The following is a 16,112-nucleotide window of genomic DNA, read 5'->3' as shown; positions in this document are numbered from 1 at the left end:
CTCCTTCTGACCAACAGCACTCTTATGCTACTCTAGATTCAGTAGTATTCTTGCTCTTTCCTTGAGACATGCTTCTTATATACATATATATTTGCTTCCCCTTTACACACCAATTACTCATCAGGAAAAATGCAAAAGACTAAATTACTTGTCATTCAAAATAAACTACTCTTGTTAATTAGTTAAAGGGAGCTGCTCCATTGTTAATTTACAAAAATGGCCAGCAGAAAGCTGAAGTCAGTATTGTATTTTATCAATTTGGCACGCATACTGATGTCTAGCTGATGTACGTAACCTAAGAAAAAGGGGGAATTTAGCCAGTTTAGTACCAGAACCTCTGTTTTGACTGTCAACAGAACAGTAAGCCAAAACTGAATGGCTGCTTTGTTCAACATAGGAATCACACAACGCTCTTCACAACCCCCTCCTATTCAAGTGCTAAAGAAACAGCAGGATTAAAGACAACAGCATTTTACAAACTCCACTCACTGCTCACACACCACCTTGATTTGGTTGACTTATACAGGCAAATAGATTTAACGTAAAGTTGTAAAATTTAGAATAGTAAAACTAATTAAACAAGCTGGTAACATAACAAAATAAACAAAGTCTTTCTGTTTTATTAACAGATAAAGTGCCTAACCCAGGTACCCTACTCACGTGTTGGAAACTGAGGTAAACATGGGTTGCCATCATCTTGTTTGAGCTGGATTCGCACTCTGCCTCTGTACTGCATATCTCTGTTCCACTCTCTAGGATACATCTTATTTTTCTGTCATACAAAAAGAGAAACTTATTAAGGTAACTACTGGAATAGTTTTCTGCAAAGTTTGTCAGACCATCAGTCTAAGTCATAGCAGCCTGGAATTCTTCTGAACAGATGCACACCATAGCCGTAGCTCTCCAGCACTGACACCCACCACTTAGCCATTGCAGTAGTATCCAAAGCTATAGCGTATCTTTTCCAGAAGCACTGCTGCAACCAGCTACTGGTACTGAACAATTTAGTGAGTAACCTGCTACTGGGACTGTTCTACTTCCCCACCAGTCTGGACCACAGTGACCCAGGTTTTTGTTTCATCTCCACAGCCACAAACCTTTTGGGACACCTAGAGACAGTACGTCAGCAGGTCACAGTCTGAGGCCCACTGCTTTTGGATACTCATAGCCTTCATTTTTGTTAAAATGTCACAGGTTTCTTACTGGTACTGGCTATTTCACAGGCTGGGGTGCACTAACAGGAATATATTCGACTTCTTCTGAAAAGCAAAGTGATATTGTACTGGTTTTTGGATACCAGTCACACTCTTAGATGAGGACCTGAATTCTTTAGTAAAGAAGTGATAGAAAATAGTAATTACTTCAGAAAACGAATTGCGAAAAATTACCTCTCTAGAAACCCAGACTCATTCCCTAACAAAAAAGTAACCAACTTAAACTATTTAAAGACCAAGCAGGTATTGCAATAAAATTAACATTCTCTGGCTAAAATATAACTCTACGGGACCCTGAAGATTTCAAGCATCAGAATCCTGTTCCTACAGGATCATTCCAAAAGGTAATCACCTTTCATTAAAAATATGCTTTTTTAGAAGCTTAATTTGCAGAGTTGCAGCTTGCAAAATTAGTTTTTATTCTGACACACTTTTAAGCATCCAGGATAGTCTTCTCAGAAGGATAGTTAAATAAAAACAATCTTTTTATAAGCTTAAAAAGTGGCATCATCTCAGAGATCCAGGTTATTCTTGCCTTGCATACAGTTTTCCAATATTTACTTCATCATTTTGGTCAGTTATTACTCAAAGCAAGCAAGTATCTTGGCTGATAACAAAAACTTCTCAATTGTAATTTATCCTGTCTATGAGAAAAGATATAATGAAAGAAGAACAGAGACACATACCAAGTTTGTGGGACTTTTTTTGTGGGTTTGGGGTTTGATTTTTTTTTTAAATTACCTCTAATAGCACATTGAACCCAACTGCTGCGCATACATCTTGGATTTCTGTAGACGTGGGATTTTCAACAGCCTGTTGAAGCAATGTGTTACAGTTAATTATTTTTCAATGATGAACTACATAGCAATAGTTAGCAGTTTCGCATCCTATACTCTTAATTTGAAAAAGCAGATGGGGAAAGAGCAGGTACTTCAATTAACGACAAATTTACTGTAGAAGTTATCTGCGAGTGCTCCTATGGTCTAGAAAACAGAAAAAAAAAAAAAGAAGAAGATAAGACATCACTAAAACAGGAAACAGATGAGACAGAATTAATTAGGACAGGAACAAGTAAAAGAATTGCTTAGGAAAAATAATTGAAACATTTATTATATTTACAAAAAAACCAAAAGCCGCGAATCAGCAACAGCAAACTTACAGCAAGGACTAAAGGAGAAAAGAATAGAAACTTTCTAGGCACAGGGCAGCAGATTCCTCCCATAGATAGATCTTCAATTGGCAACTTGCATGCTCAAGAAAGATTTTATTTTTAACTATTATCAGAAAAAAACCCCAACCCTAAGCAGTGACAAAAGCCCTTTGTATTCCCAGCACTGCTTGTTAAAAACATTACAAAGGAGCGAGATGATGAAAAACTATTTCTGGACAGATTAAAAGCAACAACTACCAAGTCTATGTGCCAAATGCATTATAAATTTTATCTTTGACAGCAGCAAAGGGGACAGGGCACGGAATATATGCTTATGTAGTCAGTCACCAAGCAAACAATCATTAGCTAGCTATTCTTCTCTGCCTCGCTTTCAAATTTGGCAAACTACTTATGTAGGAGGTTGAGTGCATTAAGTTTCTCATTACTTCACCTGCTTGCCAAAGGTGCTGCTCACATGGAAGCAGACACTTAAACCCAGCGCTCTTCTACCAAATTCACATGCTGACACTAGGTTATCTTCAAATACACTGCAATTTCCAGTTATTGAGCTACGTGCCATGGGGGATAGGAAAGATCAACAGCTTTGAGATTCGTTTTCCAACTCTCTACACACTACTGTATGGCAAAACAAAACATCGTATCTCCCCTGCCACCCACAAAATTACTTTGTCTATAGGAATCCTTCTTCCTTCGGCTATTGTCTTCTTGTTATTCAAATATGCTGGATAAATGCAGATGAATCTACAAAGAGAAAACAGTGAGTTTAAGTAAGTAATATCAACTCCTTAATTGTTCACCCAATATTTTCCTAGTAAAACAAAAAAATAAATCTCATGGCTACAACACAATAGTTCCCACAGCAACTTAGAACAACCATTTATTTTCCCTAGATCAATTAGTAAGATGTTACAAAACCCCATTTTGAGTTATCCAGGACACTGCGTGACCGTGTGGCTGAAATGTTCCTTGCATGACACCACTTTCTGGGCCACACTGTGTACAAAGCACAGCGTTATCTATCTTGAGAAAAAAAGAAGGTTGAAAGAGAATGTTTTGACCCATTTCTTAGACCCCTGAAACCCAGAAGAAAACACACACGTTTCCCTGGAAAGAATTAAAGAAGGTTTCGTGAAAAGGTTGTGGTACACTAACTGCTAACTAAGTTCTTGACAGAAGCAAGAAGCAGTGTGGGGTTTTTTTCCTATGGATTTGTTGCCTTTTTTTTTTTTTTCCTATTCACACACAGAACCACCCGGATTTGGGTAAGTTCTAAAGCATCTGAAAAACTTTGCTTAGAAACTTGCTTAATATTTTCATTAGATTTAAACGTGTCAACCACATACAGGGGACAAGAGTGACAGAACCTCAATTATACTTCTTGTTAGACAATAAAAAACCAACCAGCTGAGGCCTGGAAGGGGAGGCTTAAGAATGCCCACACCTGAATGAGGAGCTATGACAGCATAAGAAAACAGGGAAGCAGAAGGTGAGCCAGCGAGTGCTTCTGCATAAGCAGCGGAGTTCTGCACAGGACATTTTCAGTCTCGTTACCGACGCTCACGCCCACCAGCATACTACACTGACCACCACCGTCTCCTGCTCAGTTTACCTTTTCTGAGCTTTGAATTATACAAGAGTGGCAGGACAGTGCAGCATCAACCACTCCAGAGTCAGAAACTGCCAAATCTCAGCCTCCCGCGACAGCACAGCCGTTGCGATGACCTTCCCTGGCACCACCACACGCCGGAACCCGGGGGGGCAGGCGGCCCCGCCGTCCCCCGCGGGCGGGCCGCAGGCTGACCGCTGCCACTATTTTTAACCGTTCATAGTTAAATAATGTTCAGTTCACCGCTGCGAGGACCGTTCGGGAGAAACCGGGCATCCCAGCTACGTCAAATTCAGCGTGCGGCCACGCTGCGCGACGCGTTACTGTCGTACTGCCGCACATACGCGGAAACGGGCTCATGTATAATGGAGTAGCAAAGACAGGCTTGATTTTGCAAGGTGCTCTCCAATATCCTGAACTTTTCTATAAGTGGAATTTTGTTTCCACAAATTTTATTTCCATACCTCTCTCTCATCAAGGAAACCCTATGGATTCTGTTCCTCTGTGCACAGATGATATGGAAAAAGTTTAGTGAGTCTGTTCCCACAGTCTTCCCTAGAGACAGGTTGTAATGAAATGACAAAGACATACAGTAGTTGGAAATAAGAAGGGCCACTCAGACGATACTACCAGCTGGTGAGAGGCACAGGGAAGCAACTATGGGCAGGAAGAGGAGCAGCATGGTCAGTGCAGCTCTGCATACAGAGCCAACCCTGGTGCTGAGCGCGATCCACTCTTGTTGCCTAAAAAAACCATACCCTGGGTAGGAGCTGCATTATTTAGTTCTTCCTGACAGAGCTACCACAGCCTATGGGTGACTGATGCCTCTCAAGCAAAATCAGGTGCCCTGCCATTTTTCTATGCCATACCTACTAATAAATACAAAATAAACACAAACAAATAAGCAGACATTGTTTGTTGTGTGCAGTGTAAGAAAAGCAATCAGCACACTATTTTAGTCCATTTCGGTCTTGGATTTCAGCTCTCAGATAAACACAGCTTTCCATTGAGAGACAGTATTTAGCATAGCTTGAAAAGTGGGCTTGTTTATTTTTAGTGCTTAGAAGGATCAGCTCCCAGACAATTCATTTTTCATGCTAAAACAACTCATAAATTACTAGGATGCTATCTCAGTCACATCCCAAATATGCCAAATAAGTGAAGGTCACATAATGTAAATTGAAGCTGTCCAATTCATCTACTGTTTTTTGTGTTTGTATGCAATGGAAGGGAAAGATCTAAATATTTTTTTTTTTCTTGAGCTGCTTTCCACTCCATCTGCAACCCTTAAGCCACTGTGGGAATACAGTTTCCTTAGTGAATAACTGGTGTTGGTGAATAATGCCAATTCAGTCTGAACTGGGCAGGGGAGCTGGACTAGGCCAGTTCTTTCTAAATGATAACTTTGTAAAAAATGTAATTTGCATGGGTTGTCATCATCAAAAAACTTGGCCTTCAATTGTTTTATTTATGTTGGGAAATTTAAGGAAAAAAAACAACAGAAAAAAAAAAAAAACCAGCTCAACAATTGAAAATCCACAGTAGTTTTGGAAAAATGACAATGTACATTTTCTTTTTCTGCAAACAATGAGTCTATGTCATTGCCAACCACAAACTCAGCTACTAATGACAGCCTTGGGTAGTCTATTCAAATTCCTAAATGCCCTAAGTGATAAGAATGTCTTGTATTGTCTGCTTAAATCATGCAGTACCTCTTAAAACAGATTAAATAATCAATTACATCAGAAATTTCTTGCAATTAATTGACATACAACTAATAGCTTACAAATTACAAGCTTCCTAAAATCCACATTTACTAAGCAGTTAAACTTTAGACAGAATTCAAGTTTTAAATTTTAAAAGACCTCTCTGCTGAATACTGGAGTACTGTGTACAGCTGGGGGCTCTCCAGTGCAAGAGAGATAGGGAGCTACTCGAGAGAGCCTGCTGAGCGGCCGCCAAGTTGATGAAGAGATTGGAGCATCTCTCCTATGAGGACAGGCTGAGAGAGCTGGGACTGTTCAGCCTGGAGAAGAGAAGGCTCAGGGGGATCTTGTCAATGTATATAAATACCTGCAGGGAGGATGCAAAGAGAACAGCCAGGCTCTTTTCAGCGGTGCTCAGTGACAGGGCCAGAGGCAATGGGCGCAAACTGTGAGGGTGACCGAGCACTGGCACGGGTTGCCCAGAGAGGTTGTGGAGTCTCTCTCCTTGGAGATGTATTCAAAAGCCGTCTGGACATGGTCCTGGGCAGCCGGCTCGAGGTGACCCCGCTTGAGCAGGGGGTTGGACCAAATGACATCCAGAGGTCCTTGCCAGCCTCCACCATTTGGTCACTCTATGAATTTCACAGGGCACATTTTGTGCACTATTACACTCACCAGCTAAACTTCATGCAGCAGCTATGTACCAGGACAAAGAACTGAATGTTCAATATTTATCCATGTTCTTATATTTTTCTTCTGCTCCATCAAAGCATCCAGCTTCCCAGGATGAAATACTGAAGAGGAGGATGCTGAGACCCAGTGCAACACACTGGTATTCCCAGCAAATAACTGCAAGTACAGTTCATGAAAACTTGGAAGAGTTATGAGTTATGGAGAAGCTTCAGAAAGAATCAGGGTGGCATTTGGCACTGATTAACAAGTTATTTGTCTATTCAGTCTTTTGAATGATGGGCAGTTTTGTTGTCTTCTGTCTTTGTTCTCATTATGTCAGAAGAGAATACACTGTACAAAGTACTACAGAAAATATGAACAGTACAACTGTGTGGCCTCAGCCGTAGCAGCTTTTGAAAATGTGACCGCAGCTATCTGGTAGCAAGGCAGCGATTTGGCAGCGCCTCACAAACATGACTCAACAAGTACCTCAGCTAAAAAAAAAGGCTTTGTGAATGAGGTGTGTCAAGTTACGAAGGAAGCATTTGATGCAGTAGTTGTCCAGGGCTACAGACAGATTTTTGGAGGGTTATCTCCTGATGACCATCAAGCTGGCTGATACAGAGTTAAGCGTACCTCTCTAAGAGGTAATCTATTACAAATAATTACTTAGATATTTTTTGTTGCTTAACAACAAAATGTTCTCATCTTGTTAACGCTAGCTTTGTAATGGATTTCCTATGTTGTTCAGCAATGACGGTTGGACTCGATGATCTTGGAGGTCTCTTCCAACCTTAATGAGTCTATGATTCTATGATTCTATGATTCTTAGCACAGTATGTTTTTCTTTTAAATCTCCATTGCATACACACACTCGTGTGTCTATTAAATGATTTTCCATTGAGATCCCCACCACCTAAAAAGTGTTAGAGCTGCCATTACCTTGGGAGTTGTTGTCCTGTTGTCCAGGTCTTCAATGCTTAGTCTGCGCATCAGCCACAGTGGCAGAAGCTTGTTCTGTCAACTTGTCACCTGCATTCAGCAAGACAGAGGTAGGCTGTCGGGGAGGGAAGGAGGGAGGTGGGTTGGTCAGCAGCCTTTGTAGCCTTGGCCTACAAGCGTTTCAACTGCTTGCCCCCTGCATGGCAGTCGGATCCCATGGTGCTGGGGCTGTGCTTCCCAAACATTGGGCTGTGGTCCCTGTCCCTGTGACTGGGGAGAAGAAGGTCTTAAAGCTAAAAAAGGCTTCAACAACTGTTTACACCATTTAATCCGCCATGACTGTACATACAATGTGAGCTGTGGACAGACTAGTTTTCATTATATTCACTCTGTCTCTGTGCAGGCATGCAGTATGCAGGGCATATTTATGGTCTGACCATTGCGTGAAACATGGTCATCACTAAAACACATTACAAATTAAGCTTATTGCTGTTTGGTTTTGTCAAATAATATGCATAGCCCTTTCTTTCTGGGACACATAGGCCTGAACCCACCAAAAGGGTATAAACCTGTATCTCTCTCTGAAGGACAGTGCTCTAGCAGAGTTTACATCGAAGAACAGTCTAATGCTTTTAGGAAAAAATGCTAAGAAATATTTATTTGGTATTACCACAGCTTCATATACAATTAAATAAAAAATAGGCTAAAACTTAATGACCAAATATTAAAATTTACTTTTTTTTTTCCCCCTTTCCCCCCCCCCCCCTTTAGATTTCTGCAATGTTTTTAGTTTCTCATGTACTTTGTAAAGCAATTTCTGGTGCAAAATGGGCTATCATTGGACATCAGCTTGAGAAGCGCTGCTCTGACATTACATTAAAGTGAGGGCATCGAACACAGCTGCAGTTTGTGAGTGGCACAGTACCACCGTTGCACATTAAGATTGCTCTCAGTCCACTTAAATCAGGACACTGAGAAAGTTTTCGTGTATTTGTTTAATGTTGTTATATTTGACAATTGCATGTTATTATTTTCCTTTGAATTCATACAGCTTTTTAATACCAACATATTAGATTAATGGCTTCTCTTTTAAAAAAATATTTAAACTTACTGTAACAGAACAAAAGCTACATAGCCTGTATCAGTATTTGTAGTGATGACAAAAATTATTTTCCACATCCTTTTCAGATGGAAAAAATCCTTAAAAAACTGTTGGAAATGGAGTTTGTGGAGTTACAGATTCAATCATGTGGCATACATGACTGACCACAACAGGGGAAGCATGTCTTCTTTTCTGCAGATGCTATTATTACATATCAGTATAATTTCTTGGTGCTAGAAGTCACCATATCTTGAAACTAACATGCCTAAAATTAAGCACTGGGTACAGACATGTCAGTTTAATCCCCATCATCACTATAGAATGACTTCATTGAGTATATGGCATCCAGTCACTGCATTTGTTCTAGCGCTGTAGGAAATACATTTCAAACTTGAATGCTGCATATTTCTAGCCTGAAGAATTCAGAGACAGAAGTAGGTCACAAAGCACGCTAGCTCAGGCACATTGTAGCTGTGTGCGCTTCCCAAATATCTGCTGTCCCCGACATCAGAAATGCAATGATGAAGCAATCAAAACCTGACGGAAGGTGTAATTGTGGGTGAGGACAGGACTCATGTATGTCTGCAGCAAAATTTCAAGATTGCAAATAATGCCTTTGGTTAGTAGCAGGGATACTGGTCTCTGAAAGCTGTGTAACTTGGTAAGGTTATTCCATTTGCTGTAACTGCAGTGGAAGGGGAGGTGGCAGGGAATCAGCACTGCACTACAAGTATCTCAAGCAGAGAATTCCCTCACTGCATACACTGTCAGCAGCAAGTCAGGTGTCCTTAGTCAGACTATTTTTACTGTTAAGGTTGTCTGGGGAAGAAAAATAGCAAAAAAACCCCAAACAAAACAAGCCAGCAACAAGAGCCCTGTACAAGTGTGAAACAGAAATTCAAAGCGGTTCTGCTGTAGGCTCGTATATTTCACCTGGGATAAATGCAGATGCCCTAACTAGAAGCAGGAGCCCAGGAAAATGTAGATGGTTTGAAGCGACGAGTTCCCCTGTGTTCTACTGGAAGTGTCGTGTACAGATGCCAGCTTATTCAGACCAAGCTAACACATTCAGTTTTCTCTAACCTGATGTTACACTGCATAGTTTAAACATGCTATAAATGCCTGTATAATAATTGGACTAGTAAAGTCATTTGGGAACAGGTATATTTTCAGCTAGACTGGTGGAACAGGTCCGTAGTGGACTGCAGATAAAACACAGAACAAAGAAAGGGGATGTAGAGTGAAATCTTGGTCGGTTCAACAGGAGAGGGAAGGGGGCAAGCTGAGAAGGATTTTCTCCACAATCTTTATAAGCAAGGATTCAAAAAATATCTTCTTAAATAAAAATAGGGGCTGGGAAAAAAAAAAAAGAAACTGTTCAAAATGGAAACATACTTCATGAAATGTGACTCTTAAGGTGGAAGCAATAGACAGGTGTGAACTAGGTCAGTCCTAGAGAGCTTTCAACAGCATAGAGAAGAGAGAAAATAATGCTGTCCTTCGTTTAGTTTCATAAAACCGGTATTTACTTACCAAGAAACTTCAACAACTTCAACATGCAGAATTAACCGTACCATTCTTGGTATACGCCACTTTTAAAAGACTGTATACGCCATTTTCCCAAAAGAAGTGGTTATTTTAAATCCATAGACTACCCCAGTTCTTTCAGTCTTAATCCAAAATCCTGTCTTTTACACGCGTGTTTTCTGGAGAGGTACTACCTCATGCCTATCCTACAGAGACAACAGCTATACAACTTTCTTTATTAATCAGCAGAAGCATCACTTTTGTTCACCTCAATGGTAGGTGCCTATAAACAATCGCCATAGCCTGTATATCCTTAAAAAGGCGTGAACATCTTCGGAATGTTCACGCCTTGTTAAGGCATGTGGGATGTTCTAAAGCCACATTAGGCTTAGTTGTTTCAATCTGTGTGAGTGCTGCACCACAAGAGCAGCTGACAATCACAAAGTGGCCTTGAAACAGTCGTCCTGACTTGTATGCTGTTCAGAGCGAAAAGTCTTTGGATTATGTCATATAGACCCAAGCCTTAACTTACATGAATTAATTTAGAAAGTACAGCAGACAATATATACAGTATTTCACTGAGATACAGGGGAGACTGTCGGGCACCGCATTGCCAACTCTATCCAAATCCCTATTTAGCTGGCAACAGGAGAACTTGCAACATGGAAATAGAAAAATAGGGATTTCTACCCATCTTTCATTCCTTCATATTTGCAAAGACTATGTCTCTTAAGTATAGATCTCAGTTTTACACCCAGTCATTCTTTGGCCTTCTGTTTTAGCCTTGTGGAACAGCTGACAGCTGTGTAAAGTCACAGCTGTGTACAATCAGTTTGTAAGATCAAAAGGAACCATCAGTCATCTGTGTGTGACACAGTGATACAATATTTGCACTGAATTAATAGCTTTCACTTAAGCTAGGGGATTTCTGTTTGTAAGAATTCCAAATGACTTAAACACTTCAAAGCATCAAATAATCCATCACGGTTGTTGAACTGCTCAATTACAGTAAGAAAAAAAAAAGATGCCAACTCCCTTTCATCACATGATGGAATAATAATAATAATAAAAAGATTAAAAAAAATGGGAGTTTTCTCACCATTCATATTATGGCTTAATTTTTACATCTACCTTCCTGCTCTTCCATAGCTACTTCCGCTCTAAATGTGTGCCATCACAGACCTTACCAATAATCTAGGTAAGATGCAAGAGCAAATCTGAATTCTGTGTTACGGTGTATCTAAACTGCCTTTCCCCCACCTGCCCCAAACAATATGCTTTTTGTACAGAGGATTGTTGGAAGAAGAGACAGAATTAGGCATAATCTACCTTCATTTGTATTAACGTACTCCCTCAAAATCTCCCTTGTTTTCACGATCCCTACTGACTCTAAACTGCAGGTGATAGTAATAACGCTTTTTCTTTATTCTGAATAAAAATGTTTAAATTACTAGCAAGGGAATTTCTTTTTCTGCATATAAATCAAGACTTAAGTGCATCGTTCTTTAGAAAACTTCAAAAATAAGGTACCAGCTAATCAGTCCTGAAATTAGAACTCATCTTCTCAACTAGGAGAACACTACAAATACTGGAAAACAAAGGATCTTAGTAACTCGGCAACCGTGCCTTTTTTTTAGTTTAAATGCTTCTAACTATGTCAAAGCCTAAAGTGAATGCAAGAGTGCAAGATATGCATGTATATATAAATACATGTTTGTATGTGTGTTGGTAATTAATCAATCCAGGTCCCTTAGCAGTCTCTAATCAGGGACTAAAGAATACATTCATTATAGAAAAGAAAGACTTTGGAATTGAATTAACTGAGTCTCTGTGGTGCTTATGAGTCATAATGAAATAAGCCTTCTTGCAAACCTCTTGTAAGTAATGGAGATTATGGAATTAGACTGTATTGGAACTAGATTTTGTTTTGTGCAGTTTGTTCTAAAATGAAACATGGAAGAGAACAGAGAGCTCTACTGGTCAGCCGCATGTCTCTGAGCTTCTTTTTTCCACTTCTTGTTTATCTGAAACATGACTACCACCAAAACAAAACTGCGTGGCTTTTTAGAGCATTTGTTCTGATATGCTGAATTGTTGCTGAAGTGTCTTAACAGCAACTTCCTTTTAAAACGAAATCATATTTCTAATACAGCAAACAGACACCTAACTTTCAGTAGTAGCCAAGAAAACAATTCCACTCTGACAAGGTGCAATCAGGAGGAAATTTTATATAACACTGCAAGTAATAAATAAATTATGCATAGCAAGACTAAATTCAGAATTAGTATACTGTGAAACAAAATACATTAGAATAGTTGAAGAAAGAATTAATTACAGAGTTAGGATATAAACAGTAATGCATCTCAGGCAGAAGCAAACAACAAAACTGAAGGAAAGATAATTGCGGGCTGAGTTTGTTCAAGAGAAACAACATTTACAGGTGGGAAAATGCATCTGATCTCAGACGATGACAATTTAATTACTTGCAGAGAACCAGCACAAGCTTTATGCATATTAAATCCCACCAAAAAGTAGGGCATTAGAGATACTGTTTGTATGTATGGCTTGAGGTCTGGACAGGAGTGCATTTTACTAAGTGAACAAGCTCCCTCTACATCTTCCTGATACCCTAATTGCAATTCCACAGCCACTCAAGGAAAAGATGCTTTGACAAACAGCAAAATTAGAATAATTTCCTGAAATCTTGAAGTGGCAGAAATTCATAAATACATAAACGTGTAACTGTGTGGAAATTTCCTACAGAAGGTTATTTGCAAAACTATGCTAGGGAGGCATTATCCAGTTTTAGAGTAAGTAAACAGCACATCCGGTAAACTGAAAGTTGACAGTGGAAAACCTATGTATTAAATACATACTTTATGTTCATCTTGGCATCACAAATTCATTGACACCTACATTATTTACTGTTGTGAACTCTTAAGCTCTTCAGCACCACACCAAATTCCCTTGCGCTTCCAATAGGTAACCAAACACAACACGTAACCATTTAACTTACCATTCTGACTAAAAACTAAACCTTAACTATATTAACATTCTCTATAAACACATTTACAGATACGATCTGTTATTCTGCATATAGGATTTGAAATGAAAATAAAAAAGCGTGGGCATCTCTTCTGGTTATAAGTAAAAGTGCAAAGGAGATGGCTGTGGAACCAGAGCGTGAATACCTTTGGGTAATTTGGTATTAAGAAGGTCCTAGAAGTTTTAAGCACGTGGAGGAAGTCATGCTTCATATTAACTGACACTTCACTTCTGATTCGCAGCTTCATCCAAATCACACATCTCATCAAGAACAAAGCTGTCTGACGGGTGAGACTTTGCAAAGGCATTACAGTAGATACATAAAGTTACGTTTAGGTGGAAGCCTACACATGATTGTTGGTGACACTCTTACGGCTGTTCGTACTATTTAATGAAAAGTTAGATGAGAAAAGACAGTTTGGGAGGAGTCTAGTAAGAGAATAGAATAATTTGTAAGAGTCCACCTAAACATTTTCCAGATCATCCCTACAAGTAATACTGTCTTCATTAGAGAAAGGGAGTGTTCTCTCCCTCTTCAAGCCTCTTCCAGAAAGCAACTAGTTGCAATAAATCTTTTTACTGGAACGATTTACTGCATTGAATTTAATATTGCAAATTTAAAAATTGTCACATAGAAGTTTACTTATGGTAAGAAAAAATTGTTCTTTGGGTATTTTTGATGAAGAAATACTTATTTTCCACAAGCACAAACTATAGACTGATGTAATACTTCTGAAGTTAGTTACCGGAACTTCCAGGATAAAGAACTTACCCGAACATAACGTACTTAAATGCAAAGTGCTAGGGGCCATTAGGCAGAAGTTGAGTGAACAACAGTTAAAAGTAAAAAACACCCCAACTTTAATTTGCTTTTGCTGTCTCAAAAAGGGTGAAGAACAGGTCTGAAACTTGGCAAATTGGCTTAAAATTGCCTGTAACGGCTTGATCCATCCCACTGACCACCCATAAAGGAAACTATCCCAACCTCTTTCTACCAGCCCTAGCTGTTCCTTTTCTTTTCTGCTGGCTCAGGCAGCGCTTGTCCAACTCTGCACTGAGCAAATTCAGCATACTAAATGCAGCACTAATCCTACTCCCCCCATCACTTCTGCTAGGTAAGAGGTGAGCTGGTCCACTGAAGGGTCAGATGAGTGCCAGGATTCACAGCCAGGAGCATGGATGGGGAAAGAAAACTTCTTTCAACAATGCGTGCTGTTGATTCAAGAGATAATATGGATCTATATCCTTAAGAAGAATGAAGAAGCTAATACACTGTTACCTTCTTGGTAATCTCAATTTCTGTTAAGGGGGATGGACAGTTAGGAAGTACTCCAAAGCAACCACCAAAGAATTCAGCTGTCAGATTATCAGACAAAAGTTTTGGAGTTTCATGGTCTACCGGTGTACTTTCAAAATAAAACCTCATGAATCTGTGGGCAAAATGTTCTCTCTCCTGTGCAGCTTATGCAGTTTACTGGGGAAGATCTGGAAGTACATCCCTGGGACAATATGGCCAAGAGTCTCCGGAACGGTCCCTTTTCTTTCCCTCCCCCTTTACCCAAGACACAGCAACTAACTTCCCAAAGCCATCAAAGATACGAGTCTATGTTGAAGAATACTGTTGCTTACTGAAGTTTATAGCATAAACTATAGTTGTATTCTGCAGCCAAATCCTGCTTGAAACAATATTCCAATCTCATCAGGAAATCCCGGCAAGGCTTTCAATTTTTAAGCTGTCATCCCTGATAGAGTTTTGAGAATTAGCTTTAAGCTTTCAGGGGAAAATATTCTGACAGAGAACTGCACATGAAAAATAGAAATAGATTAGTTCCCCTTTAAAGTTTGCAATATTTAGTCAGAAGATCTTTCACAGAAATTGAGCAATAACCTTAAATGTGGCATACTGGAAGAAACCAAAATGAATGTAAATTTTAAAAAGTGAACTAATTAGAATTTGTGGGGAGGTCATGTTTCTGCTTTTCACATCAAGAGGACAAAGCTGTAAGTCAGTCTGAAATGAGCTTTATGAGTGTATTTTCATTATTAGACTGATTTTTAGGTACAAGTTTGATATGTTCTGGATATGGTAAGCTAATTCAAGGACAACTAAAGGTCTGAGCACAAGCCACAGAAGTTCTACCAAAATCTGTAGAAAGGCAGTGCATCCCAGAAGAGCAGTAAAATGAGTCTTGGTTTCCTTAGCTCCTTGCTTTTCTTTGTTTCGCCTTGACATAAATAATGTCCTCTTACCTGCTGTGGCAACTTCATAAAAATAAAACCAAGGAACAAGAGTAGATCTTTAGCAGCATAAATCAAATCTATCATGAAACTAGATATCATTAACAAAATTCAAGACCAAATATACTAACTACAGCCATTTTCCATTTTTGATTTTATATTTCTGGGATCTGTTTTTATAGTTAAGCTTAGAATATAACTTTGTATCCTCATCACTAACATAAATCAAACATCATGGATGTCCTTAAATATTCTAAAAGGCTCTTAGTGGATACTAAGTATTTGAGATAAAGAATCAGAGAAATGTAGATCTGGAAGGGATTTCAAAAGATCACCTAAGCCCACCTCTGCACACAGGCCATATGAAATATACTATAGTCCATCCCTATGAGATGCTTCATAAACCTCTTCTTAAAACTTCTATAATGGAAATTTAACAACTCCCATGGGAAGCATATTTTAGCGTATCACTACCTTTATAGTTGGAAAGTTTCTCTCATCTGTCTTTGCTACAAATATAGGCTAGTTATGAAGATATTAAGAGAAACTTCCCAATTATAATGATCATGAAGTATCCCCAAGACTATCCAGAGAAGCCACTACAATTTTCAAAGACATTCTGGTGTTTGACATGCATACCATTATTTATTGTTTCACCTCATCTTTTTCTGATTCCCGCAGTTATAAAACTGAAATCAGAATTTTTTTACTGAGATTGACTTTACCTTTAAATTCTTAAATTGACAGGACATAGATGTAAAGTCAGTGTTAAACAACTATCCTGGATTATCTTCATATTAGTAGTTAAAAGCCCAACACAAAAAAAGTATCACATTTTGTAAGAAAAGTGGTCTTGCATTTTAAACTCAAGGACAGAGTTCTGTATTCA

The 16,112-nt window shown here is 39.1% G+C and overlaps 1 protein-coding gene across 1 annotated transcript in view; it reads right to left on the bottom strand.

The window, feature by feature from the left end:
* SRP19 (signal recognition particle 19kDa) overlaps window positions 1–3,958 on the bottom strand; it is a 4,595-nt gene extending 637 nt beyond the window's left edge. Inside the window, exons 1-4 of the mRNA XM_009321111.1 lie at window positions 3,937–3,958; window positions 3,051–3,169; window positions 1,956–2,027; window positions 661–772 (exon numbers count right to left, since the gene is read on the bottom strand). Of these exons, the coding sequence (XP_009319386.1) occupies window positions 661–772; window positions 1,956–2,027; window positions 3,051–3,169; window positions 3,937–3,958 (325 nt within the window). The remainder of the gene's footprint in view (window positions 1–660; window positions 773–1,955; window positions 2,028–3,050; window positions 3,170–3,936) is intronic.
* Between the last annotated feature and the right edge of the window lie 12,154 nt (window positions 3,959–16,112).

The sequence above is a fragment of the Pygoscelis adeliae genome, unplaced genomic scaffold (assembly GCF_000699105.1).
Source record: "Pygoscelis adeliae isolate BGI_AS28 unplaced genomic scaffold, ASM69910v1 Scaffold83, whole genome shotgun sequence".
NCBI lineage: Eukaryota > Metazoa > Chordata > Aves > Sphenisciformes > Spheniscidae > Pygoscelis > Pygoscelis adeliae.
This window is presented reverse-complemented; position numbering and strand designations above follow the sequence as displayed.